We start from the raw sequence: 27,451 nt of genomic DNA, 5'->3' as shown, positions 1-27,451 counted from the left end.
TTGCTCCTGGTGACTTGCAACCCCCCAGGTCTTTGCACACAGCACAGAGATTTTTGTGAGAAGAACAACTTTAAAATGCTGAGAAGGCAAGTTTGTTTATTTATAGAAGGGCTCAAGGTTTTGATTAAAAATAAAAAATGGAAACTAAACCCCTTGGGATGAAAATAAAATGCACTGAGCCCATCAGGTTGGCAGAAAGGGCGGGTCTTAGTGTCACACAGAATCAAGCTGAAAGAGAGGAACATTGCTTGGTTTCTAATGGCTGTAGAAAGGAGATGAAAAGTTCAGTCTTGGGCAAAGAGCCAGCATAATGTCTGCACTTTGCTTAAATACTATTGAAAATGAAAGGCTGTGGCTAACAAAGCACCAAAAACCTAGTGAATATGGGATACCAAAGTTAGCTAAATACATTTTCACACATGCTTGCATGTTGTACTTTCAGAGCAACAATGGGGGTGGGGCAGGGAGCTTTATTTAGTCCCTGATTATGTAGAGGGGAAGATCTGCAGTACTATTTTTCAATAATCACTTACAAACACAATATTCATTTTAATAGTGGGATGAGCTTCATAATGGTGTGAATGTTTGCCCATTTGTTTTGCCATGGATTTAAAAAACCCACTGGTTACGCTTCTTGTGTTAGTCAGCCATAAAAGTAAATTAACATAATTGCCTGGGTTTTTGCATAATTGCAATTTATATATAACATTTCTATCCTACTCTGTGCCTCTGTTAATACTCTATTTATTATTGCTATAATTGTATTGATACTTTATTTTTCTTTAATTATAACCTTCTTTGAGAACAACTGTTGAAAAGCTATACATTTGCCAAACAAACAAACAAACAAACAAACAAGAACATAGAGAAACAAAGACTGAACCACTTTGCTTATGAAACTAACAACCATCTGAAGTAAACACTAGGAGCCAGGAAGTCCTAAGTCATCAGTTGCTACTTATCACTCCCCGCCCTCCCAGAGCTCCCGAGGAAGCTTAACAGCAACAAAATTGATACCAGGACTTAGTGTGGTATTTCTCTGGAAATGCATTTGATCTATATCCAACACCCATTTTGGTCTATCTAATACTCATTTTCTCCACAAAGTATCCTTTTCATTTAAAATCAGTTATTTCAATTATCCTAGATTATTCCTCCTGCCATTTTAGTATCCTTGGCATGTGTGTCTCAGTTCCATGTACACATTTGAGTTTTCGCAACCATTCCCTCTTCGGTCTCCACCTCAAGCAATGGCAAAAGATGTACTATAGATCAACTTCCCTACCCTGGGGCCCTTCAGATGTTTTGAACTACAACTCCCATCATCCCTGACCTTTGGCCATGTTGGCTAAGAGTGATGGCAGCTGTAGTCCAAAACAAGGCTGCTGCAGATGTTGCAGGATCTCACTCAACAAATGAGCTGATAGGACTTTTGAGTGTTGACTGGTGTCTCTGTGTGACATATAAACAGTATGTGCTTTCACAAGAGCACTCAAGTTGGGATTTGGGGATGATTGAGTGAAGTTAATTGAGACTCATTTACTTAGAATAAATAGGTACCATTTCTTGTCAAAAAGTAATAAACTGAAGCACTAGGAGTTGTTTTTTTTAACTAACAACCCATAAAGAGGGCGAGGAGTGATTCAAGGGAGCTTAATGAGGAATGTGGGAAAAGTGGTGAAAAGAATATTCTGTTCAAGTAGCCATTCCAGCCATTTGTTCAGCCACTGCTCTGCAGAATGAGCGAAAAGGAAACATCTTGCAGTACTTACTGAGCACTCCACAGCCAATTGTTCTTTGCAATTGTTCTAGGAATCCTAAGGTCAGGAATCCTATACAGTGGTGCCCCGCAAGACGAATGCCTCGCAAGACGGAAAACCCGCTAGACAAAAGGGTTTTCCGTTTTGGAGGTGCTTCGCAGGACAAATTTCTCTATGGGCTTGCTTCGCAAGACGAAAATGTCTTGCGATTCCTGGGGTTGTTTTCCGCCCCCACCCCCTTTTTCTAAGGCACTAAGCTGCTAATAGCCTTTTAGCAGCTAATCCGCTAACCCCTTAAGCCGCTAATAGCCGCTAAACCGCTAATAGCGCTAATCCGCTAATGGGCTTGCTTCGCAAGACGAAAAAAACGCTAGACGAAGAGACTCACAGAATGGATTCTTTTCGTCTTGCGAGGCACCACTGTATATATATATATAACAAATGTTCATAAATGTACAAGGCAAACACATGTGCATATGTATAGTGTCTGAAACAGTACAGGAGAGCAATCCTGAAGCCATTTTGACTCTCCCAAACTGACCTCAAATATTCCTCTGCAAGGAGGAAGGAAATGGCGAAAGCTTTCCAGTTGTCTTTGGACTGTAGGGGCATTACACCTCCCTTTGCAAATACAGTCTGCCAAGTATCTGTTAAGCTGAGCAAGCTATCAATTTATGTAAGATATTTGGTAAGTAAAGTATTTACCATCAGAAAAGAATGGCCAGACTGCCCAGGTTGAGCAATGGTTGACCATTATCAGGTATCCTGACAGACAGGTTTTCTGCTGTAGACTGCCCCCCCCCCATGTATGTATGTATGTATGTTTTGGGGGGTGGTCTTCAGCTACAGGGAAGGGAATTTCAAAAAGTCTATGTAAGACCTTGCACACCATTGTTCTGGGTTCCTCTCCTTCCACCCTGCATGGGGGGAGTGGGGGACCTTGTTGCAACAGTTTAATAAAGATCATGCTTACTAGCTGCTTTGCTTCTCAGTATTCTCTGTTTGGCCTCTGTTATTTTTTCCTACCGATAGAGAACCTACTTAAGGACTCTATATGGGCTCTTGGATACCCCATATAGGAAAGGGAGCAGTATCTTTCTTATAACACAATGGTGCTGCAAGCCCCCGTCTTAAATTAGTCTTGTTGGTTTGCATAAACTCTCAGTTCCTCAGCTCTGAAGTCTCTCTCTTTCGCTTCATTGGCTTTTAAGAGATTGGCACGAAAGAGCTTGCCTTCTAACCTGTTCCTGCACACTATGTGGCCACTGTGTTGCCACAAGGAAGGGCTACCATAATAACCATGTTGATAATTACAAAGATAAGTACATAGATGCTGGGATAGCTCAGTCGGTAGATTCTTAATTTCAGGGTCGTGGGTTTGAGCTCCACATTGGGCAAAAGATTCCTGCATGGCAGGGCGTTGGACTAGATGAGCCTTGTGGTCTCTTCCAACTCTACAAGTCTATGATTCCCTGTTTGAAACAAGGAGACATCATTATCTATGTCAGGAATGGGGAACCTTTTTACCCCCAGGATGGCCTTCTCTTGTGGACAACTCTCTGGGGGGTCACAAGGCAGATGGGACAAAGGACAAAACATGTGTGGAGCCATGGATGTGACTCATATGTTTGTGCAGCAGACTAAATCCAGTTGTGTTAAATCAGAGATTTTTATATACATATCCTTCATCCAGGCAATCAAAAGGCCATAGATTGTTTAATTAGCCAAAGGCCTAGGAAAAGAGGAATACGTTTGCCTGGCGCCTATAGATCTCTGGGGAGAACATTCCACATGGGGCCACTGCAGATAAGGCCTATTCTTGTGTTGCCCTCTGGACTTCTCATGGAGGGGGCACACAAAGAAGGACCTCAGATGATGATTGCAGGGTCTGGGTCAGTTCACATGGGGACAGGCAATCCTTGAGGAATTGCAATCCTGAGCCATTTAAGGCTTTATATGTCAAAGCCAGCAAATTGAATTGGGCCTGGAAACTAACTGGCAGCCAGTGAAGTCAGGGCAGGATTGGTGTTATATTCTCACCATCTTGTCCCCATAAGCAACCTAGCTGCTGAACCAGCTGAAGTTTCTGAACTGCCTTCAGCAAATCTAACCTACGGGTTACCAGTTAACCCCCTTCCTCATGGTGGATCCACTCCACATCAATTAATATATTTAATTTTATTAATACTATATAAGTATTAAATGGTATTAATAGTAAGAATCATAGGTAATCAATATATGAATTAAAACACACATAGCATTTTATAAACAAGGATTTCCCACATCACATCTGTTTTGGCCTTCTGCCTCTGCTTCTTCAAGCTACTTCCTTCCCGATGCATTTGCCATTTGTGGCAAGATGAACAACCATAAAGCACTATACAATATGCGTAAGTTGCCCTTAAATAATTTCCTGTTGATTAAAATGAGGACCCTGTAAAAGACACAATGGATTTCACCAAACTAATGAAAAGCAAACCTCCTCCAAAATGCATGAATATTTAATAAAATCTAAACTGCCCAAGTATGTTTTATGAGCTGAGAAAAATCTAAAGCATGTTTTGGAAAGGGGAGGGGGACTAACGTCACTCTCGAGTACAGTGCAAAATTCTAAAATTGCCACCAACAAGCCAGTCTTCATTATATTTTCTCCCTGAAATTTGGCCGAACTTAATCCCTGATGAAGTAAATTCTCTGGCAAAATTCTCTATGGCAAATTTCTGGACTTTATAACACTGGCACTAAAGAACCAAGTTACTACTCCTGCAGTTCTGCAATGAGGCCGATACTGAATCTGGCTCTCTATTTATAGCATTTTTACAGAGCTTTTTAGCTAAAGAGGCTCCCAGAGTGACTTACAAAGATCAACAGTAAGACAGTCCCTGCCAAAATCTTTTTCTGTAACAAACTCAGCCTTCTACATAAGCATCTGCCTAGTAGCCACAGACAAGGTACTGAATACAGGCTAGCACATGTAATTCTATGCAGGCAAGTGAGCAGGCTTGAAGAGGCGGCTGAACATGCAGTGATCTGCTAGAGGAGGGTCAGAGCTCTCGGTGCCTGCTTCATCAGCCCCCCACAGGCTAGTAAAGTTGTTTGCAGGCTAGTAATTTTTATGGCCCTGTTTACAAGGCTGAACTAATTCTATATAATCTCTGGTCAGAAGTTAAGTAGAGATTATTCTGCCTCTGTTATACACCAAATTTGAATTAACTAGAACATTAAGAATACTTATTTGACAGGGCATATATATATATATATATATATATATTACTTTGGTCTTTAACTGGGTGATGCTTTTATAGCTACAAGTTCTGGCACTGCTCTAAGGCTTTCTCTGGTAAGTTACACAATTCTGAAATTTTGAAGTAGCATTGGTATAAATATCAAGGTAATGAATAAAGGAAGCTCAGTGTCTGGAATCAACAAGCAGAGGACCAGTGATTATCTCAGTCTGTAGTTTCACTACTGAAAGCTACTGCTAAACATTGTCAGTTTCTACCAATGACAGCATCAGAGAGAACAAAGTTTTCATAAGACTATTGCCCCCTGCACTGGCCTGCAATCCAGAGAAATCAATTACGGACTAATTACTTCCTTGTTTTAATTAGTGTGCCTGCCGAAGGGCAGGGAGGACACCCTCATACTGATGTCTGAGCCTGACAACCGAGAGTGGGTGATCAAGGCCAGTAAAAGTGCATGTTGGCTGTGAAGCATAGATGCTGCACAATTAATTTAATAGGAAATCACAAACCACTTTATTTTCCACTTTTATGTAACAAGGAGAACATGTTATATCGGGACAAACCAGGTGGAACCGGGAACAGGTAATTCCTAAGCGTATGGAAGTGAAACAGTGGAATTAAGTGGTGGTTCTGCCAAGTTTTTTGGGGGATAGAGGAGGGGTGGGATCAATATGCCCTCTGTGGAGTCCCCAGATCATCACTTGCTAAGTGGTGGTGGGAGGAGGAGACACACTGATCAGGCAGGCGGAGAAGAAGCAGACAAATAGGTCTCTTTTCTGTAGAGCTTATTCATTTACTTATTTTGGGGGTTTACTTCCCTTACTTTAAAAGTATCTCCGCATGGCTAATCATCAAATACAGGAAATGGATTTTAAAAAATCCATGAAAATGTAACATCAGCCTAAAATTCCATGGTACAGCTAAAACAGGTTTAAACTGGCAATAAAATAGATGGAAAGACCTGACAGAATTAAAAGGTCTTTGCCCTGTGCTGAAAGGATATCAAACGAGGCATCAGGTAAGTGTCTCTGGAAAGGGCATTTCAGAGCCAGGGTGTCACCACTGAAAAAGCCTCTTCCTGATGATTATACATTATTGAAACATGCATATTAAGGTAGTTGTAATATACAAAAAAAAGTGGGGGGGGGGGGGTTGGCTTAAAAATAGAAAGATAAATCAAGTAAACAAGCAAAGAAGTGAATGGAATAGGAAGAAAATCCAATTGATTTAAATATCTTTACCTCAGTGATTCGTGGGTTGGAGCATTTGACATTCCTGCTTGACCAGTCGAGCCACCTTCCCCATCCACCAATAGGAGAGGGGCAGTGCTGACGCAGAGTACACCTCCCTTCTCCAGTGCACCAGCCACACTCAAATTTCTGATCTGCTTTCAGGCACAACCCACAACTTTCCCGCTGGGCTGCACATTTGTACAGGTGAACTGTGGAGACAGAGATTGGGATCATGAGCAGAGAGTGGCAGACAGCCCACACCTGACAGATCAAATGAGATACACCTGCTCACATTGCTGGAAGGTGTGAACTGATGCTTGTACTGACCCAGATACAAATCTGCCCACCAGGTGAAATGGCCATCTTAGGCCTTTTACTGGGTACCCTCATCTGCTGTTTGATGGGTGACTACTGAAAATAGGGCCTTTTCTGTGGCTGTGCCCTGACTTTGCAAAGAGAGTTATGTATCATCCCAAACCCCCTTCACTGCTAACTTTACATGAAAGATTGGAAAAGGGCTTGTTTAGCTGAATGTGCTTAGAAGCCTTTCTGTGACCCGGAAATCTACATTTTCAGGATTCCCAGATGTGAGGAGGCTTCTAATCATGTTCAGACCCTGAGGTGGGGCTGCCCAGCCCCCAACACACTTTTTGCTCTCGTGCATGCGGACTGAATACCTGAAGAGGAGTTGCATGGCTTGAAGGTATAGTTCAGACCAATGGAGACTTTCGGAACAGGACAGCCTGCATGCAAGGTGTGTTCATCAGCATTTGGAGGCTTAGTAGTAGAGTTTTTCCATCCCTGTACTACAAAATGTAAATGTCTTTTCTGGGTACTAAAGTACTTGGGGCTGGCAAAATGCAACCGAGCTAAGAAACTGAAGCCATCTCTGTCAGGAGCTTATTTGGCTGGGTAGGCACTGAACCCTGGTCAAAGTGAAGGTAAGAGCTTACAACCAGCTGCTTTAGTCCCTGTCCATATCTCAATATATCTCTGGGTTCTCATTATAACACAAAACAAAACAAAAACAAAATCCACATTTCCTACTCTTTAAACAAGGGCAGGAGTTAGGAACCTTTTTGTGTGTGTGTCAAGTACCACATTTTTTCAGTGGGTATCTGCCAGTGGTGGAAAGGGCCAGGACGAGTGGTGGATAGAAGTGAGACCAGAAGAGGTCAGGGCACACCCTTCGCTATATATCTCTGTGTCCCCCCCTCCCATTTTCTTTCTGCTTGCCATCTTCTCAGCACCACAGGCTACCCACCTCTACTTTAAACATAAAACAATTTTCAGAGGGGTAGATATTTTAGCCTGTTGTAGCAAAAACAGCTAAGAGACTTGTGGCACCTTAAATACGAACAATTCATTACAACATAAATTTATAAACTTTTTTGGACTCTGAATATATTAGTAGTTAATATGCCAGAATACTTGGGATTTTTTTAAATGTATGCATACATAATCCTTAAAAGAAAAGAAAAGAATTCATATCACAGAAGTCATATGAGAGAATGTTTTGATAATAAAATTAAAGCTATTAGGTAAATTTGCTTTGTAAAAGGAGCAGGTCCATTATCACCTACTTCTCCAAATATCTTAATCACTTTCACACTGTCCAAACTACAACTTCAGTGTGTGTGTGTGTATGTGTGAAGTCACCTGTTGTTTCTATTTGCTGCTTTGGCCTCATATTCTCTTGTTTGAGCAAGGGAGAATGAAGCATCCTGACTTTGAAAATGATCACCAGTGCAACTATTTTTGCCTAGGCAGACAGAACTAATTGTTCTATGCTTAAGAACAGTTTACGCTGATCCTTTACTGTTGGTTCCCCTGATACTTGGATATTCCAGCAGTAATTTAATACCAAACCAACTACTGGTAAAGTGTAAACCTAATAGTGATAGTGTGTTCAGATATAGTTAGAGGCAAACCACTAACATGAATGCAGCTTTCATACTTGCAATCTGAATTGAGGGATCAGTCAAACTTTACTCATGACTCTGATTTTCAGGATTAGTAGGTTTTAGTTACGATACTAAACCTCTGTTTAAAGACGGGCACTCATATTATTGATTTTACTCTCTATCTCCCAACCTTTTACAAAACATTTTAATTTGGATACCCATGCTCCATATACAATATTCTGACGCATCTGAAGAGTATTTTGCTCCTCCTCCCCCAAACGTTCAGAGCAATATCTTATATCGTTAAGGTTTGCTAGACTAAGGACATACAAACTGTGGATCAAGATCACTTTTGAAAAGATTGCTGAGTAAACTCCTCCTCCTTATTGATTTAGTGGTTCCAGATACTAATATCTCCAGATATTAGTAAATAGTACTAGCCAGCATGAAACCGAAAGCATAACTGAAGTACTTTGGGCAAGGTCAAGCAAGATTTGTACTTGCATACAAGAGTTTGGACAATGGGGACATATAAACCCTTCTCCTTCCTGTTGAACCTTTCTGCAGATGTTCTTAGATACTATTTCTTCCATGCTTGATTTGGACGACAGCCTTCAAAACCTCTTTGTTTAGTTTCCTCCACTGATTTCAACCAAGAAAGACTTCATTGAAAACAATGTCTCCATTCCCAGGGAGCCTGGCAAGACTCACAATATATCAGGTTCCACAGTAAACTTCAAAAGCATTTGAAAGCAAAATATAGCTCAGAGGGGAACAAATGGGAACCCATTTAATGGATGTCCTTGCTGCTGTAAAAACCAGATTCTTTAATGGGTATTCATTTCATGGACCAAGCCTGCTGTTTTCACAGGGCTTGTTTGGGTCATATAATAACTGACCCTGGCATCATGTGTATTTTTCTAGACACGTCACCTGTAGCAGCAATTACCATTAAGCATCCTTCCTTCTTTAATGTGCAGAGTCAACCAACTAAGGCTGCCATCCTAGACCAATTCAGCTGACTCCTTTCAATCATCTAGAGTCACATATAATTATGTACTGAATGGGTCAATCCAATTGCTAATCCATGTTTAGAAGTCTTCAAGTCTTTCAAATATGGATTGGTTCAGGATCTGAAGATGTGATGGGACAATTATATCAAGTCTTCTTCTTTCCACAATGGGGATCTCATGCCTGAAATATTGTGTTTGTGTGTGTGTGTGTGTGTGTGTGTGTGTGTGAAGCCGTACCTTGGTTTTTGAACAGAATGCATTCCGGAAGTTCGTTCGACTTCCGAAACATTCAGAAACCACGGCGCGGCTTCCGATTGGCTGCAGGAGCATCCTGCAGCCAATTGGAAGTTGCACTGGACATTCAGCTTCCAAGGCAAAGTTCACAAACCGGAACGGCAATTTCCGGGTTTGCGATGTTTGAGTTCCAAGTTGTTTGTGAACAAAACTGTTCGAAAACCAAGGTACAACTGTACCATAATCAAAAAAATCATGTCCTAATAGAAACTTATGTCAATTTAAAAAAGGGGGGGGTGAGTACTTTTCTTGTGAGTTCATCTGTCACTTGAAAGTGCTGTGAATCACTAGTTTGATTCATACCTTGGAGCTAGCACGTTGCTCCTTTGATCTTCCCTGGATCTTTTTGTTGCTGCACTGTGCTAAGCAATGTTTGGTTTGGTTTAGCATGCCATCCGAACCAGGGCTTCATAACTGAAGCAGTAAACTTCCCCATGTCATAAATCCTGGTCTGACTATCAACTGAGCCCAAATATTCTGCAAAGTCTGGGCTTGGCTTGTAATAGATTTTCTGTCAGTTGGTTCTCCAACTGTTTTTGGACTACAACTCCCATCATCCGTAGCTAGCAGGACTTGTGGTCAGGGATGATGGGAATTGTAGTCCAAAAACAGCTGGAGACCCAAGTTTGGGAAACCCTGGTCTAGGACACTTTTCCCCTCCAGAGTACACAGGAGTTGTAGTTCCCAATGCCTTCCAGTTGATAAATTCTGAAGGCATTATAAACTAGGTCTCCTATGAATAGATTCTTGCAAAACGTGGACATCATGAGCAGTGATACCTTCTTCTAACAACCCTCAACGCTTCAGAAAACAGCAACTATTTGTCTCCAGCCTGACACCTTTATAACGTCAACATTAAGCAGAATGGATTCTGTGAGAGTTAGAATCAGAGCCATAGGAGGTTAAGGACGTCACACCTCAAGTGAGTCATGGAGGCTGGCAAATCTCATTTAACCCAACAGGTAGGTCATAAATAGTGCAATAGATGGCAACATGGTATTGCAAAAAACAAGCATACAACCTTGTAAGCCTATTACCCTCAGACCTCTCCAACACTGATTGTAAAGCCTTATAACCCGCTTACATCCAGATGTCTCGAGGATTGAGCTTAGAGCTCAACTTATGTTCTATGGCAGGCTGAGAGATTCATTTTTTTCAGGCTGTTAATGCCAGATTCACGCCTCCCCCCCATCCCCCCAAGCCTTTAAGAAGAAATAATGTAAAAGGAATCTTAAGGCAGCTGCACATTTCCATCTCAGTTATGTTTATGCCAGTTTGGGCTTAAATGATAATCCTGATACCCTTTGTAATCAAGTTCCTCCTTGTTTCCTGAAAGCAGCCAGAGAGGCCCTGCCTTGCACTTAGGACATGGAATAGATTTTCCTTGGTTACTCTCAGACAACCTGCTTATTGGGAATTCATCCTGATTTGCACAGTTTGCAGGAAAGCTAGACAACATTGCAACAAGCAAGGGTTATTCCATTCTTTCCAGTGCACTTTCCATTTTTTCTGGTGTGTGGGGAGGTCAATTTGTTCTGCAAGAGCATCAAATCATCTTTAATTGGGCAACCTCCAACATCAGGTATGTGATTGACTCCCACCTGAAAATAGCAACCATGTGGAACATGGGGAATTCATAGAATGACTTGCCTATTGTCACTGGGGCAGTAACAAAAGCCTTTTTGTTTTTTGGAAATCTAACAGTATGGATAACATTTGCAGTATGGGCATTGGCGGTTTTATGTATTTTTGTTTTTTTAAAAAATATTTGTAGTTTAGGATGTAATATTGTATACAGCTTTGAACAGCAGAAAATTGTTTCCCATAAATTATCTGAAATATATAGTTTCATAAAGTCTGTGTAGTTCTTAATCTATTTTCCCTCTCACCACTGAAATGTGGCACACACTCATCCCATTTGGATTGTTTCAAGGAATGACATTTCCCGCAGCAAATTTACAGTCATCCTTGGAGAGGTCTAAGGATAAGAACATTATAATGCTGCATATATATATATATATATATATATATATATATATATATGATCTTGCACACCCGCCCCCTTTGTCAAGAGTCTGGTCTTCCAGAGTTTAAGAAATTGCAAATACAACCATATTGCTCTTAGTGAAACAGAATTTATTTTAAAGCATCAAATGAACTGAATTGGATGAAAATAAAATTTCAAAAATTCCCACAATACATATTAATGAAAATGAAAATATATCAAAATAAACTAAGAATATATTATTTACCTTTCAAATCCTCTGGGTTGTCAATAATGAAGTTTCCATTCCAAACCACAGCAAAATCTACTGCTAAGTTACTTATGTCCATGCCATCATAGAGATACTAAGGAATAAAGAAATGAAATACAAATATGAAGGCTTTGTGTGAAAATAAAAGGAAGAGCCATTAGAATGGACAAATATTGTTTAGAGATTTTTGACTATACATGACTTAGGAATGGGTGGCAAGAGTTGAATTGCAGCATATATTTCCATTATCTGCATGGAGAGACACTTCTGCTTGCCATAGAAGCATAATTAAATCAGCTGATGGGCCCAGAGAGAGGTAATAGATTAATTATCCAATTCATGCAGACTGTTCTCACCACTCAGCCCTTGGTTTGCCAATAAAGCCCCATCACCAAGAATTAATGAAATGAAAAAGAGAATCCTACACTCCAATAGGAGGCCACATTAGGCTCTACTATATGCAAACATGCCAGAGTAGTTTATGGAACTTACTTGGAAAATATATTCTAATTGGCATTGGCATAGCGATGCTTTAGGCAGTACAAAGGAAAATACATATGACTATAGTTTAGAAAAAGTTTTTATCCAAAGGTCAGTGGCTCAAAGCTTGCTGGGTTGATATGAACTGCAGTCTTCTCTCTTCTTCAACTACCACCACCGTATATACTGTTAGATAATCACTCAAATGCTTGTTGTCACCAGCTCTGCTTCAAAACATCACTGTTTACACCTTTCACCCTTAAAAACTCTCTATTCTAAACTCTGAAAACCAATCTTTCCATCTTTCTGTACCAAAAAGCAAAGCTGGGCTGAATTTCAACCCATCACCACAGTTTACAACAATACTAATAGCAAATTCATTTTCTGAGTGCTGATCCTTATGTATTTAAGTGGCACTATCCATGAAGTAGAGGAAGGTTATCAGCAGGCTCAGGAAAATCCTGAGGTTTGCAGAAGAAAAGAATGAAAAAACTTGGGGGGGGGGGACCTTAAGGTGTCACAAAAACAAAACAAAACAGCCCAATGAAAACCAACCATGCTCAGTGTCCATAAAATGCTGAGTGCCTGTTGGAGGTGGTAGGAAGGAAACCTGAGGAGGGGAGGATTGCAATGGAGCATCATAAAAGACAGGATGGCTAGCTGGCTGGAGCCAAGAGCATTCCATACTGCAAAATTTGTTGTGTAGGGTTGCCATATTTCAAAAAGTGAAAATCTGAACACAAAAGTTGTTAAGCTTTATTTTTTTAATTTTTGAGCTATTTTTACAGTAAAAATGACACTGCTGACATGGGTTGGCAGACATCTGGATTTTCCCGGACATTTCCCCAATTTCCGCCCAGACAATGCTTTTGACTGCAGTATTTGTGTATGGCTGGGAACCTCCAGACATATGGCAACCCTGTAGTGTTGCGGCCCCCATTTTTCAAGAAAAGTAATGGCTTTCAAGAGCTGGAATTCTCATGCCTAACTGATAGAGGACTAGAATCGGGGCTGTCCAGTGCCTCTACAGGTTGCCTGTGTGGAAGAACAAAATCTATAATTCAGCTAGCCTGTCCTTCCCTTCCCCTTTCAAAAAAGGTCTATGCCTCAAATTAAGTTTTTCAGTGAGAAGGTTAGGCTCATTATCTAGAAAAAGCTGTGCATTTTGTAATATGTTCACAATGAAGCAAGTGTCTCTTTGATTTTACAGACACGGTACTTTTGAACTGCACAGTTAGGGCCAAAAATGCCACAGGGAAAAGGAGCCCCAGGTCGGGAAAAAGCAGCAGTACCATCCATGGCAGAAGTCAAAAAGTATGAACAGTAAGCGTGTAAGTAGACTTTTCCTCCCCTCTCCTGTTCTTTGTGACTCCCAGAGAGCACTACAAGAGTCCAGTCTTAGCACACAGATCTGACTGCCTCTGCAATTAAAGTGGCATTCTAAGCAGGCAAGTGAGACACAGCCATCCAGCTTGCTACTGTAGGTGCCACAAAGCCTACTCCCTTTTAACTTGAGCGAGTAGTGGTTCTGTACAATTTCACAGCATAGGTACCTACTACTGACTGCAGTGAAAAGACGTGAGCCTGCTCATCCCATGTAATGTTCTATAAGCTTTCAGTTTCCTTACCTGAAAGTGATATAGGAAATACATAGCATTTGTAGAAATCGTATATGTGAGTGGGATTTGGGCACTTACAATAATATAAAGGAACCAGCTGGATTAGTCCCACGTTTGTTTGTCTGTTTGTTTGCTTTTGAAGGCTGCAAAGTTGTTTTTCTGTGCCACAGTGACGGCAGTTTTTACGGGGCTTGGGAATGCAATAAAGGCTAATTGCCCTGACTGGTGTGATTGATTCCAACATTATTCTTGTCAGCTTGGACACTCCTGTGGGACAAAGAACTCCCGTTTCGCAGCAAGAAGCATTGCAGCCACCTCCTTGACTATGCTTATTTAAGGGAGGCTGTTTTATCTTCCTTCCCTCTCCTCATCCCAGTTCCTTCTTTCTCTTCTCCCAGCAACAGGCAGCTTTCCAGTATTACACATTCTATCAAGCTACTGCAGCTTGGAATTTGACAGCTCCCTGATAAGAGACCTGCAATTCTCTTTATCTCTCCTGTGTGAATTAGCTTTGCCTTAACACCTTTGTCACATCCCCGCCCCAGCTCCCCCTTTCCTGACCCCCCACAGTCACAGACGGGGAAGCTGACAGATAAAAGATCTTCTCTGGGGCCAGGATTCTAATTAAACACCTCACTTGCCTGTAGCACATTCCCGTCTGGAATTCAGGATTAGCTTAACCCCTGGTTCTTTTGTTTCATCTCCCAGAATAATGCTTCCCAATGCCTTTTATTCTACCATCTACATTTTCCTCATTTGTAGCTTTGCCTCATTTGTAGCTTTGCCTTCTAGGGTGGCAGCCTCTTCAGTACCTTGAACATGAGTAAACATACGTGAGCAAGATATTCCTGCAGTTATCAAGCACCATAAAAGAAATTTCTCATTTCCAAAAGAGATTCTGAGTGTGCTCTATTCAAAGGGATTGGACAGAAAGGCTAGCATTGTGCTGTGTAACAGCCTGCTGTGGCATTAAGGAATGGGCAGTCATGATGAATGGATGCAAGCGGTAAATGCTCCATGCATGGTGCTTTGTATAAGCACTCCCGGGAGATCTCTTAGTTTCTAAATATTTGTCTAATTGTCAGGCAAAAAAAGAAAGAAAAGAAAATTCCTTCCAAATAACAGGTTTTTACTATTACAGCAGACCTAGCTACAAAACCTGAACTATATCAGTACCCCAGACCCTTTCAAGAGGGCAGTGGGAAGGATGCAAAAGTCTTGGGGGCAAGTTTCCCTAGTGAATGAATAATAATAATATTATTATAATAATTTATTATTTATACCCTGCCCATCTGGCTGGGCTTCCCCAGTCACTCTGGGCGGCTTCCAACAAAATATTAAAATACAGTAATGCATTAAACATTAACAGCACTATTCTGAGGTAATCTATGAAGCTTCTTCATATAGTTTATTGATTGTTGAAATAATGTTGAAACTGAGGACACAGCCTCTGTATATACATAGATGTTTTACAATGTATCAATGTCAGATTTATCAACATATAAATTCAGAATAACCTAGTGACAGGAATGCCAGCTTGGCCCCATGACTGTGGGTGCCTTGGACCATGGGTGCCATGCAGTGTGCATGTCCCTGGCACCAACATTTGTGGGTGCCCAGCCCCTTCATGGGGAATTTTGTGGGTGCTCGGGCACTCAGAGCCCCAGGGAGTTGGCACCTATGCCTAGTGTGCGGAAGCCGCTCAGCAAGCTACAGGGATCATGAGTTAAACAGCCAAGTGATGGGATGGTAAGTATCACTCATTTATTCAATTAAAGCAACTCAGACTAATAAGATCACTCAAGGGTCACTGTGTGCTAGAAGCCAAATCCTGTAATACCATATAACTCAGGAGCTAAACGCTAGGGTAGGAAGCCTGTAGAAACCTAGTTTTCAGTGCTCCCCTAGCAGAGGGAGACTTTTTAGTTCTCCCAGGCAATTGGGAATTAGTTGGACATTTTTGCTGTTGCTTTTATGTAGTTTTAAACTACTACCATCTACTCTTTTGATTTTATATTCTACTTCCTATCTTAAAAAAAATTCTGTAAAGCCACTTTGTACTGTTTTTTTTTTTTGAAAGGGAGTCTAGAAATATTGTAAATAAATAAATCCCCAACTCCTTTTATGCGCAACCTTTTCTATTCCAGCTATTCCTTTTTTTATTATTCCTCATCCTCCATCAACTTACAGAACTATTCTGGCACTGGACACTTGAACTGTTGAAGCGCAGAGCAGGCACCCGATAGACTACCCCTTGGATGTTGAGGACACACTCATAGCCACGCTGGCCGGACTGAGGCTGAGGTAAATTTCTAGCCTTCAGGGTGATGGGCTTCACTTCACCAACAGGGATCAAAATCTCTTCTGTACGGAACAGCTGTGGGCAATCCTGGAAAACATATTTGAAAACAGCAATGTATTAGGCAACTGCGGGCACATGGTACTCTGAATACAGTTGCTTCCTGAAGACACACATACGGACTCTGGGGAATTGCATGTCTATAATGTAAATGCAGATACAATTATGGTTCGGCTATTTCCCAGAAATCTGTTGTAGACACAACACATAAATAAGGGATGAGGAACCTCAGGTGGAGGGGACAAATGTGGCTTTCTCTAGGCCACCCCCTCATCAGCCTTGCTTTACACCCTTCTTTTTTTTGCCTGGTTGGAACATAGCTTGAATGTCTTGCTGGCCTAGATGGGTGATACAGGGAGATGTGTGAGTTTGAAGAAACCAGCCTACTATACAATGGTAGAATTCACTTTCGTTGTTCTGCCTATTTTCACCCCCAGCCCCACTCACCATGGGCATTGAACCCTGGAAGGTTTCCCAGCAAGAAATGTAGCCTTTGAGCTGAAAAAATGGTTGCAATAAGGGTTAAGCTTAAAACCTTGACTTTAAATTCAAGGATTCTGAGGGGAGGTGGTGGGAGGGAAGACAGTTCACAAAATGTTTTTCACTGCCATGTCTTTTGTGGGCTTAGCAGTACAGGCAAAGGCCTGTCCAGTAGACCACAGAGAAAGTGACAGCAGGAAGCATGGACTTTATTCTGATCCCAAAGTATCTTCATCTAGTCATTTTGCTAGTCATCTACTCTTTTCAGGGCCTGCAGGGGTAAAATGGCAGCTATCGGGACTCTTGGTGTCACCACTGCAGCCAGTGATAAATTCACTTCACCCTCTTTCATGCCACTCTCCCAGCCACGCAATGGCCAAAATCCTGCTCCCAATAGTGTAGCATACAAAGGCATCGGGAGAGGCATTTTGGCTCAGTTGTAATTGTAACTGGAGCAGGTGGAAGAATTACCTTAAAAAAACAAAAAAACCCAAGAGAGATAGAACGCATTTTTAAAAATGAAAACATCCATTTCAGCTAAAAACTTTGGATTATTTTCATACTTTTCCTTTGTAATATTTTTGCCAGCCTTTGCTTTCTAGCAACTGAAATGTAACGGAAACCCAGGGTTCTTTTGTTCGGTAAAATCAAATATATAAATAAAGTTAATAGCCACAGTTTCTCAGGTACTTAGAATGAAGGGTATTCATTTTGAAATGGACAAAAAGGAAATAACTAAATCTTGCTGGGAACATGGTTCTTCTAGCTGAGACGAATCTTTGACCTGATCCAGAAGGGCTTACATTTTTACCTATATGACAGCAGCAGGGAATCTTTGATCAGCCGAAAGGCCACAATCCCTCATAGGTAACCTTCTGGCGCTCTCATCCCAGTAGTGGACAAGGCCAGGGGCAAAAAGCAGACACAGCAATGGGTGTGTCTCCTACTTTGTATAGTCAGCCACAGTCTAGCTATGAAAAAAACAAAGGTTATACATGCAAACAGACAACCATGTATGCATCCTTCTTCCAGAAAAGCCAGAGGTGTTCAAAGACACATTCCAACTAAGTTAAGAGCGCTCGAGGAGGGCATGGATGAGGGCTGGTGAAGGTCTTAGGAGATTCCTGAGGGCATTTAGTACAGCACCCTGTTTTAAACAGAGGTCAGCTAGATGCTTTTGAGAAACCTATAACAAGGTAACAAGCTCTGTCCCCTCATACAACTCATATTAAGAAATATCACTTTTTTCCTTGTGAAGAACAAATTTGTCTATAGCAACCACCCACATCTATCCTTTTTTTAATGGTCTTGTGAATTTAAGCCCAAACTCTTCTGGGGCAATCTCTCTTGATGCCCTAGAACAACTTCTTATTAAGCACGGGAATAAACAAACCAGCCTGTCAACAAAGAAAACATCTCTGATTTAGACAGACAACTTATCAATCAGATAGCTAGGAAGGAATACAGCTCCTGGAAGATGATTTAGTGAATAAAAATTATGAGCAACAGACAAGTCAAAACTCCCCATTTGCTTTCTCAACCAAATTGGAGCTGCTCTAAAAATGACTGCACCTAGAAAAGAAATCAGGAAAACAGTTTCAAAGGGTCTTTTTCAAATAAGGATTTTTTCTATTTAGGGCTTAAACAAGTAGGGCTTTTCAAACTGACAAATATAAACTTTTGACAAATATGTTGGCTTAGCATATTAATCTGCTTTGAGAACTTCCTTTCTGATTTGTAATAATTTGTTTCATTTGTCTGGCTTCACAAACAAGAAAGCTAAAATATATAATTCATAGCACTCACAACTTTCAAAATAAATCACTCATCCAGTTACATACTGTGCCCTGAAGCATGATTTGTTAACAGCAAATGACAACACTTATATTTGCTAATTATGAAATGGAAAATTTGGGCTTCCAACATAACCATTTATGTAATACTCTGTTTCCTGGTGTCACAATCATTTTCCATTAAGAAACTTTTTTTTTTTTTTTAAATTAAACATTAAGGAGTTTGAGCTCAACCACGGAGAAGAGAGAAATCTCTCCACTCACATTTTGAATGGCTTGTAAAAAAAGGGGTCACAAGACACTGGGAACAGCATAAGTGTGTTTCTTCTTCCTGTGCTGTCCATGTCTCACCCTTGACTCTGTCCTCTTTTGGCCATTCCACATCAATTTTCACTAGTGCCATTGTGTGTTCACACTAGCTCCATACTTTAAAGCGATAAAATATCAAACATTAAAAACTTCCCTAAACAGGGCTGCCTTCAGATGTCTTCTAAAAGTCAAATAGTTGTTTATTTCCTTGACATCTGATGAGAGGGCGTTCCACAGGCACCACCGCTGATAAGGCCCTCTGCCTGGTTCCCTATAGCATCACTTCTCACAGTGAGGGAACCGCCAGAAGGCCCTTGGAGCTGGACCTCAGTGTCCGGGCTGAACGATGGGGGTGGAGATGCTTCTTCATATATCTTTTGCAGGCTCAATTCCCAGCATCTCCAGGTAGGGCTGGATACATCTGCTGTCTGAAATCCCAGAAAGCTGAGGGCAGGTCAGTGCAGATAATATTCAACTATATGGAGCAGTGGCTGATTCAGTATAAAGCATGTGTCTGTGTTCTCATGACCTCGTTTACTAAAGATTCCAACTTTTTGACTAGCTCAGGTGTGGATAAACGGGAAACAGATGCTTTCCTCTTTGGGAAAGCCAGAAGCTTTGTCCTGCTGCTTCATAAACTTTTTATAGGACCTCTGGTATATATTTTATTTTGTTTTTTCAAAAGGGATTTTGGGCAGATTAGTAGTAAGAAATAATTTTCAAATCCAGTTGGGGGGGAAACCACGTTGTCGCCAGGGGGGAAATGACCTTACTTTCAAGGCAGTGACTTTATGAACTGAAAGAAAATGTTTATGGCTCAAAGCATCTATGCTGAGTTCCCTCAGCCATGCTTCTGAAGAAGCTCATCTTACACAGGTGGAGTGGTACAACAGACCCGGATCTACCATTTACCTTTCCTTGGGTACTGCTGAAATCATGCTCACTGCTCACCATTACAAATAGAGATATTCTTAAGGAAGTCAAAGGATTAAAATAATTTTAGACACATGTAAACTAAGGATCAGTTGACACAATCAAGTTATTTGTGGATTTTTATTAGTGTTTTTTATTAAATTTTTATTAAAGGCTCTCTTGGAGGCTTTCTCCTCATTTCACAAATATTCAGTGCCTCTACTTTGTCATGAGGTGTACTATAATGTTGTTTGCACAGCTAACAGAACCAAAGCAGCATCTAGTAAGTAAGTAAACATTAACTCATGCAGCAGACTAAGAGACGCTCCGTAAAATATAGCCCTTATTTTATATCTTAAGGAAAATAGTTTCATGGGGCTTCTTGGTACCCATTTTATACAAATCAGTAACCATGGTAGGGAACACATGCAAAGCAATTTTCAATATACGTGATCAAACCTCACATGTGATACTGATGACAGTAACAAATATACAACCATTTGCTTTTTAAAAATTTATTTTGGTTGCAACACTTTAATAATGTCGAAAGCAGACAGAAGCTATGTGACTTACATTAGTGGATGGCATGATGGGGGAGCACTGCTCTTCTGAGCCATGGTTGGTTATGTTACTGCCGTTTACTGGGAGGCATATGGAGAGGGTGATGAAGTCATGGTGCAAACACACCAGCAGGAGCACCAGACCAGCTCCTGTGGTGCATTTGCACCATGCTGATGATCCTACCCTATCCTAACTGACTGAAGTTCAGATGAGCAGCAACACCTGACCCCGCTGTCCACTACTTGTGACTAAATTCACATCCTAACTATCCATCTTACTTCCCCAGATATCCTGTCAACTGTAAAGTTCCATCCTAGCTGCACATACTAAAAACTGGTTCTTCATGAGGGAGTCACTCTTGGTGGTAATGTCTGTATGAGCCTCATAACCAACCACCACTTTTGAAGATAGGCCCAGGCTCTCCTTGTATTACATGCCTGATGATGACCACGTCCAAATTCTCCACCTCCCGGGCCCAGATTGCAATTTTGTCTCCATTGGTTGGTGACTGCTCCACAGTCGTCTTCACAGTAGTCAGTGGAAGCATTTTAAGTATCATGACAATGTGATATTGTGACACGGTGACCAAAGACACTGTGGTGTGGCTGTTAATGTTGCTGTATTCTCTAGTTTCCGGTGACACTGTTGTCTTTTCTGCTTTGCTGATAAGAGTTCAAATTATAATTGTACTACAAAAGCAGGACCTACGTACCTGTTCCAGAAAAGTGGAACAGCGAGGGATTCTTGAAATTGACACATTTCAAAATAAAAAAAAAAAATTCTATCCGAAAGACTACAGATGAAGACAAAGGAAAGACAGAAACAGACTTCAGTACTAATCGGCTATCATGCACTTTTGTTGGTGGTGCTAGTCTACTGCCAGCATTGATTTTATTTCATTCATTTTGTTTTTAAGACTGCGGTCCTCAAAACATCATGAGATGAGATAGGCACCAAAATTACAGGTGTATAATTATGATCTTTTCAAGATTCAAAACATGACATTTAAGATGATTGGCTGTTTTGTTGAAATATAACAACGATTGTAATATAAAAACCCTGTAGGCAAGTCATTGTATAGCCTCAGAGTTTACGTCTTGAAAAAGAACTCTGTTATATGGCCCACTATTCTCCAGGATTAGTCTTTTAATAGATCTGAAGCGTGCTGGAAAAACAGCTTTTTCCTATGGCAAAGTGCGTGACAGCTCCCTTTCCTTTTCACCCTCAAACCAAATCTGTTGACTGTAGGGTTGGAAATGCTGCTGGCAAAAAGGATTTCTATTATTGTTACATACAAGGAGGCTATAATGGAGTTTTTCTCGTAGCAAAGGTTTCATTGGGCGAAAAATGTCACATCGGAACTATAGTGAAAGTAAAGATTCAGACAGCATGTATGCTCCACTCCAGGGAGAAGAGAGTAACTGTAGGACCTTTCTCCTGTTTGACAGCTTCAGTGATTGCATTAATAAAGGCATCCAAGATGTGGAAGGATATGCTACAGGATGCAACATCACCAACTGCACAGGGCACTTGTGAATACTGCATTGCTACTGGCCATTTTTACTGAATTTGTCAGATGAGTGAATGAAGTCACAGAACCTGTAGGGGCTTGTGCATAGCACTGGGTTTCCTTAGGAGAGACATATATTACGGAGAGCACTCATGAGTGTTTCTATAGTGCTCTGCGATGGCTTGCTGCATATTGGATTCTTCTTCTTCTTCTTCTTTTTTTTTTTTGCTTTATGGAGATTTGTTTTAAGGTTGCCGAATTCACACATGTATATTATGCAAGGGCTTAGGTAAACAGAACTGATGTGCCAGGGTGTTAATACAAAGAAAGAAAGAAAGAAAGAAAGAAAGAAAGAAAGAAAGAAAGAAAGAAAGAATTCTGCATGCCATGAGAGACCATCTGCTCTATTCCCCTTTTTGACTTTCCAGTTAAAATAAAATGCTTGGCCACATGAATCATTATCCTTTTCATTGGCAACAGATGATAATACTTTAAAAGTTGATGTGATGTGCTGTCTGAAGGGGGATGCAAACAAATAACATACATCACTGGACTTTGTATGAAAGTTGGGCATCTGTTCCAAAAGGATACTAGCATATTATCCAGTTAGAAAATAAGTAGAGTTGCATCAACTCCTGGGATAGCTCAGTCGGTAGAACATCAGACTCTTAATCTCAGGGGTGTGGGTTTGAGCCCCTTGTTGGGCAAAAGCTTCCTGCATTGTAGGGGGTTGAACTAAATGACCCTTGGGTCCCTTCCAACTCTACAATTCTATGATTCTTTGAAATTGGTGTCCCTCTGCTGACCAAAGTCTTATTGATTCAGAGCAGCCTACCACCAGTGGACGAGGGACTGAAGCAATCTTCATCAATTCCCTCTTTCCACTGCAACTCCCTTGTTCTGAAGGGTGCAATCCTTTGACACAGTTTGGCTTAGCATGTTATCCAGACTCCGGCAAACCATGAGCCTGACTTTGAATGAAACGCTAAGACAAACCATGGCTTAGCTCACTGCAGTTCCGCAGCCACAATCTCCTCTCTGGATCTCACACCCTCGGACACTGACGTTAAACCATGATTTGAATTAGAAGTACATGCCAGCTGAGCCAATATGTTGCAAGTTTTCTAAAGAACGTATCAAGAAGATCATCATGGGGTATTTGAAAACATATTTTATCACAGTCACTAATGTTTGAGAATGACTTTCTAAGCAAAGAAGATTTGGAACCCAAGGGACAGGAACAAGCTCCTTATTTACAGGCTGTCTTCTCTCAAGCATCTTTGGAAGCATTAGCTAATTCTGCACATTGATAAACACTAACAGAATTGGCATGTGATCTAAAACTCTGCTCTCCCTGTTCATTGTGGATGGCTTCATTGATTTTGCTAACATAATTGCTAATTTAACTGGTTGAATTCAAAGAATAATGCGATCCTTTGGAAACTTGGCATTAAAAAGCCAAAATCCAATAGAAGCCAAAGAATTTAGCTGCTGTAATCTCATATTCCTTTAAGAAATCCAACTGGTTATTGCATGTTGTTTTCTGGCCTTTGCTTTGCAAACAGACAAGCTCAGTTTTACCATGATGATTAAACATAACAAATAATTTAAAATGCAGTTCATGTCAGCCAATTTCTTTTGAGTAAATATGTCCCTTTGCACCTGTAACCTCAGCTTTATCTCATTTATGCCTTTGATGCTTGTCAATATTTTGCCCTAAAATGTGAGTCACCCTCTTGTGCTCCTTTCCCAAACACAGTGTTGGTAACTTCTCTTATCTTGTTGCAAATCTCCCCATTGCCAAGTTACTGAAACTCCACAGCCTACATTTTTAAAAAAATCAATCAGATTCACAGCAGGCTTTTTTAAACAAACAAAGAAACAAACAAACAAACAAACACAAAACAAAACGAAAACTCTTACACTACAGAACTGCAGGAGGAAGGACAAAATCATGGAAAGTGTGTAGAAAAGCCCAATTTGTAAAAGGGAAGGATCCCAATATAATGAAGGTGTATGTGTGTACAAGTGAAACTATATAGAGGTACCTTGGTTCTCAAACTTAATCCATTCCAGGAGTCAAACGGACTCCTGAAACCGTTCAACAACCAAGGTGTGGCTTCTGAATGGCTGCAGGAACTTCCTGCACTCAAGCAGAAGCTGCAGAAGCTGTGTCGGAAGTTCGGCTTCCGAAAAACATTCATAAACCAGAACACTTACTTTTGGGTTTGTGGCGTTCGGGAGTCAATTTGTTTGACTACTAAGCCATTTGGAAACCAAGGTACCACTGTAGTGATCATTAGGAGATCACAGGAGCTCAGTCAAACACATAGTAGTAGGTTTGATGGCTCAGGTCTGACCTGGTATAAAGCAGCATCTTCTTTCCAGTGCAAACAAACCCAGGCCATTCTGGCTTGTATCCAACAAAGTTGTAACACAAGCAAATGAACTTTCCCTCCTAATCTGCTCCCAGTGTACTCCGCCTCCTCCTGCAAAAAATATCTGCTTGGGGTTTCCCCCCAGCCCTCCAGGATAGATTGGAAGTGTTGTGAAGGGGTGGGCAGGGGTAGGAGAGAGAGGGAATGTTCCACTGCCAGTAAATTTTAAAATCTATTTTCCCCCCTTGAGGTTGAAATCCCTCTCCCTCAAAAAATAAAAAATAAAAAATACCACACACACAACAGAACTCTAGGCACAAATCTAATCAACAATAAATCATTTCCCTGACAAGCTCAGGAGAACTGGGAAAAGTTGATACTGGCTTCTTTATCCTTCTTTATAGGGAAAAAGGAGAGGAAAAATTCATTATGGAAACAAAGAGTATGACATTCTTTTTGTCACCTCTTGATGATAGCTAACAATGTAATTTGTTGACTGCTACTGGCTTAAGTTAACAGCCAGCCTAGGATAATGAAAATCAGATAATGAAAGTTCAGGGAACACAAAGTTCTTATTTTAATCCCCACCTGAAGCAGGTTTCCACCTGGGGAAATGAATAAATTTCATACGCAGAGGAAAAGTTCAGCAAAATAATTTCTACAAAATATATCTAAGATCTTGGCAGGAAAAAAAATAGATGAGCAGTCAATCAGACTACAAAGCTACAATTTGGAATGCATATTTTGTAGTGGTACATATAATCTCCATGGCGTCAGATCTATGGACAGGTTTTCCCGTATTTCTCTGGATGCCATCTACATAATATTCCAGAAACGGTTTCTTTAAAGAAACCGTTGACGTATTTTTGCTACTCTTGGACCTTAATGAACAGCCCTCCCCCCCCAATTGATCTAGGAAGCTGGCAATAAACACTGACCTCCCACTCTACATTGAGCAAGTGATATCTGGTTTTATGTCTGATCTCCTTCCCCTCCTATCTTGATATCTAGTCTTCTGAATCTGCTCTGGTATGTTTTACACTTTTCTCTGAGGTTTCCTAAATGGCATTAGTGGCAATTATGGTAAGTAGTCCAATAGCTGAAATTGCAAAGCATTTGGCACCACAGCTTAGCTCTTTGACAAGCTGCTTTATTTTATATGTCTCCATCCAATCTTTCTTTGAACGATTAATGAGGAACTGAGCTATGTTGCAAAAACACTGCCCTATGTATCAGCAAACTCAGCTCGAAATGCTATATAAATAAACCTTGTAGCAGGACTTTGTAGCAGGACTTTGTAGCAGGACCTTGTAGCAGGAGCGGAGGAAGGGGGGTGCGGGCCGCTCTGGGTGTCACCACTGAGTGACAAAATATTGGGCGGCATTCACCACAGGGCCTGCAGCGTGCAGGCTCTGCGCTTCCCAAATGGTTTGCCTACTGCCTCCCCCCCCCAGCTGTAGGGCGGCTGAGTGGGAAGAGGCAGGCAGACTCCAGAGGCCCCGTGGTGCACCCCGTCCCTATGGGCAGCTAGCGCTGCCCCTGAGCGCTGCCCCAGGGGCCCGACTGGCTTCCTCTGCCATTGCCTTCTAGATTAGGTGGTTTGCTAAATTTGAGCTGCTAGGTATTTCTGAAGTCTTTTGAATGGAGCTTGCTTAAAAACGACGAGGTCAGCATTTCTATCAAGGCAAAACAATAAGCGCTTAAAGCTACATTTGAACCTTAAAGACTGACAGACATGGAGCATAAGGATTTTGTTTTCAGCATACCTCCAGGATTGCATTCTGAATTGATGTTGCTTTCTCTCTGAGGACATGAATCCCCCACCCCAAAACCCAAACAATGTTTTGGTAGACCACAAAAGAAAATCGCACTTCAATTGCACTGTGTGAAACTACATAAGACATTTCCCAAGAGGGATGTGCAGATGAGAACTAAATCAATGTTTTGGTTTCATGTATTACATTATTTAATTTTGCCCTAACATGAAAAAAGTAGTATAAACCCAATTTACATGATAGAAAATGTGTTAAAAGAAGAGATTTTTGCATTTCCAGAAATATGGTCTCTTCAAGAATTGCAATTCAACAAAACATGCCGTATATTTCATGCTAAAGGCACATTCATGAATTAGATTACAAATTGCATGTGTTGTGAAGTGAAATGTTAATTAGCTCTGTTAAATGAGACAGATATTCAGGACGTTTAGGTTTTGTGCTGTACATCCTAGATCTCCAACCTATTTGCATTTGTGAGTACAATAGGAAATTTTAGAAAGTATCATTTGCACTGCCACAAAATGGCTGATGTAAAACTACAAGTCCTACCTAGTTTAATTGTACATACACACTTCCCTTGTTCTAGAGAAGACTCTTTTTGGAATTACATGTTTTGTTCTAACACTATGTCTGATTAGCTCCAGAAAAATCTCACAATATCTGGACAATATTTATAGAGAAGTTATGGCCCCAAAGCCTAGCAGTGAAGATGACACTAAGGAAAGGCTGTCATTCTACCAGCTAAGGAACCAGACTGGATCCATGGCTCTGAGTCTAATGCTGGTGATGAGGAAAGCACTGAACCTGGGAATGGCAGGCAGGTACTAGTGAACCAGATGTCATAGCATCAGGGCTGTCATAACACAGAACTGGAGCCAAGACCCTCACAGACACCTTCCCCTAGGAGAAGGGAACTGAGTGCCTCCTATAGGATCCTACCAGTCGAACAGCTGCAAGTGCACCAGGCAGTGGCGGCCCTTGGCATCTCAAATTGCAGTGGCGCCCTGTGCAACACCAGAATCTGGTGCCCCCATCTCTAACTTTCCATCGGATAGAATAGTTGCAGTGCAAGCTGCAGTATTCCAGAAGCTCTATGCCCAGTGTGAACAAACTGGTCATGCTCCCCTAGATCTGCCTTTGACAACTTACTTGCCATGCTGCTTTGCCCCATGGGCTCCTTTGCAGGATCAGTACTGGGTGATATGAATTCAACCTCAATCCCTGCCCACATTGCAAAGGTTCTGCAGCCAGGGTAGGGACAGGATCTCTGCCTCCTGCACAAAGTGTATTCTATCCTTGCCACCTCAACAAACTCTCTCTTCTGTCTCTCTGCCATCCCACCCTACAATGTGTACACTTGCTCCCTTTCTATGGGAGCAAAAGGGATTTCATGGACTTGGTGGGCAATGAATCCACATTCACAAGAAAGAACTTAGACATGACTTCAGTTCAGAAGTAGGGGATTTCTTGTTTCAGCAAAGTATGAAGCTACAAACCATCAAAACCCATAATGCACGTAGCTGGATTTTGAAGTCTTTCCATTTCAGCCACAGAGCTACAATCTGCCTTTCA

At 41.1% G+C, this 27,451-nt stretch overlaps 1 protein-coding gene across 2 annotated transcripts in view; it reads right to left on the bottom strand.

The window, feature by feature from the left end:
* PLXNA2 (plexin A2) overlaps nucleotides 1-27,451 on the bottom strand; it is a 386,922-nt gene that overhangs the window by 111,417 nt on the left and 248,054 nt on the right. For both annotated transcript variants that reach the window (XM_083444223.1, XM_083444224.1), the window contains exons 10-12: nucleotides 15,991-16,191; nucleotides 11,701-11,797; nucleotides 6,247-6,446 (exon numbers count right to left, since the gene is read on the bottom strand). In XM_083444223.1, coding sequence (XP_083300349.1) covers nucleotides 6,247-6,446; nucleotides 11,701-11,797; nucleotides 15,991-16,191 — 498 coding nt within the window. The remainder of the gene's footprint in view (nucleotides 1-6,246; nucleotides 6,447-11,700; nucleotides 11,798-15,990; nucleotides 16,192-27,451) is intronic.

This window comes from Podarcis tiliguerta (assembly GCF_965153285.1).
Source record: "Podarcis tiliguerta genome assembly, chromosome: 6".
Classification (NCBI taxonomy): domain Eukaryota; kingdom Metazoa; phylum Chordata; class Lepidosauria; order Squamata; family Lacertidae; genus Podarcis; species Podarcis tiliguerta.
The sequence above is the reverse complement of the archived record's forward strand: the minus strand, read 5'-3'. Positions and strand labels throughout refer to the sequence as shown.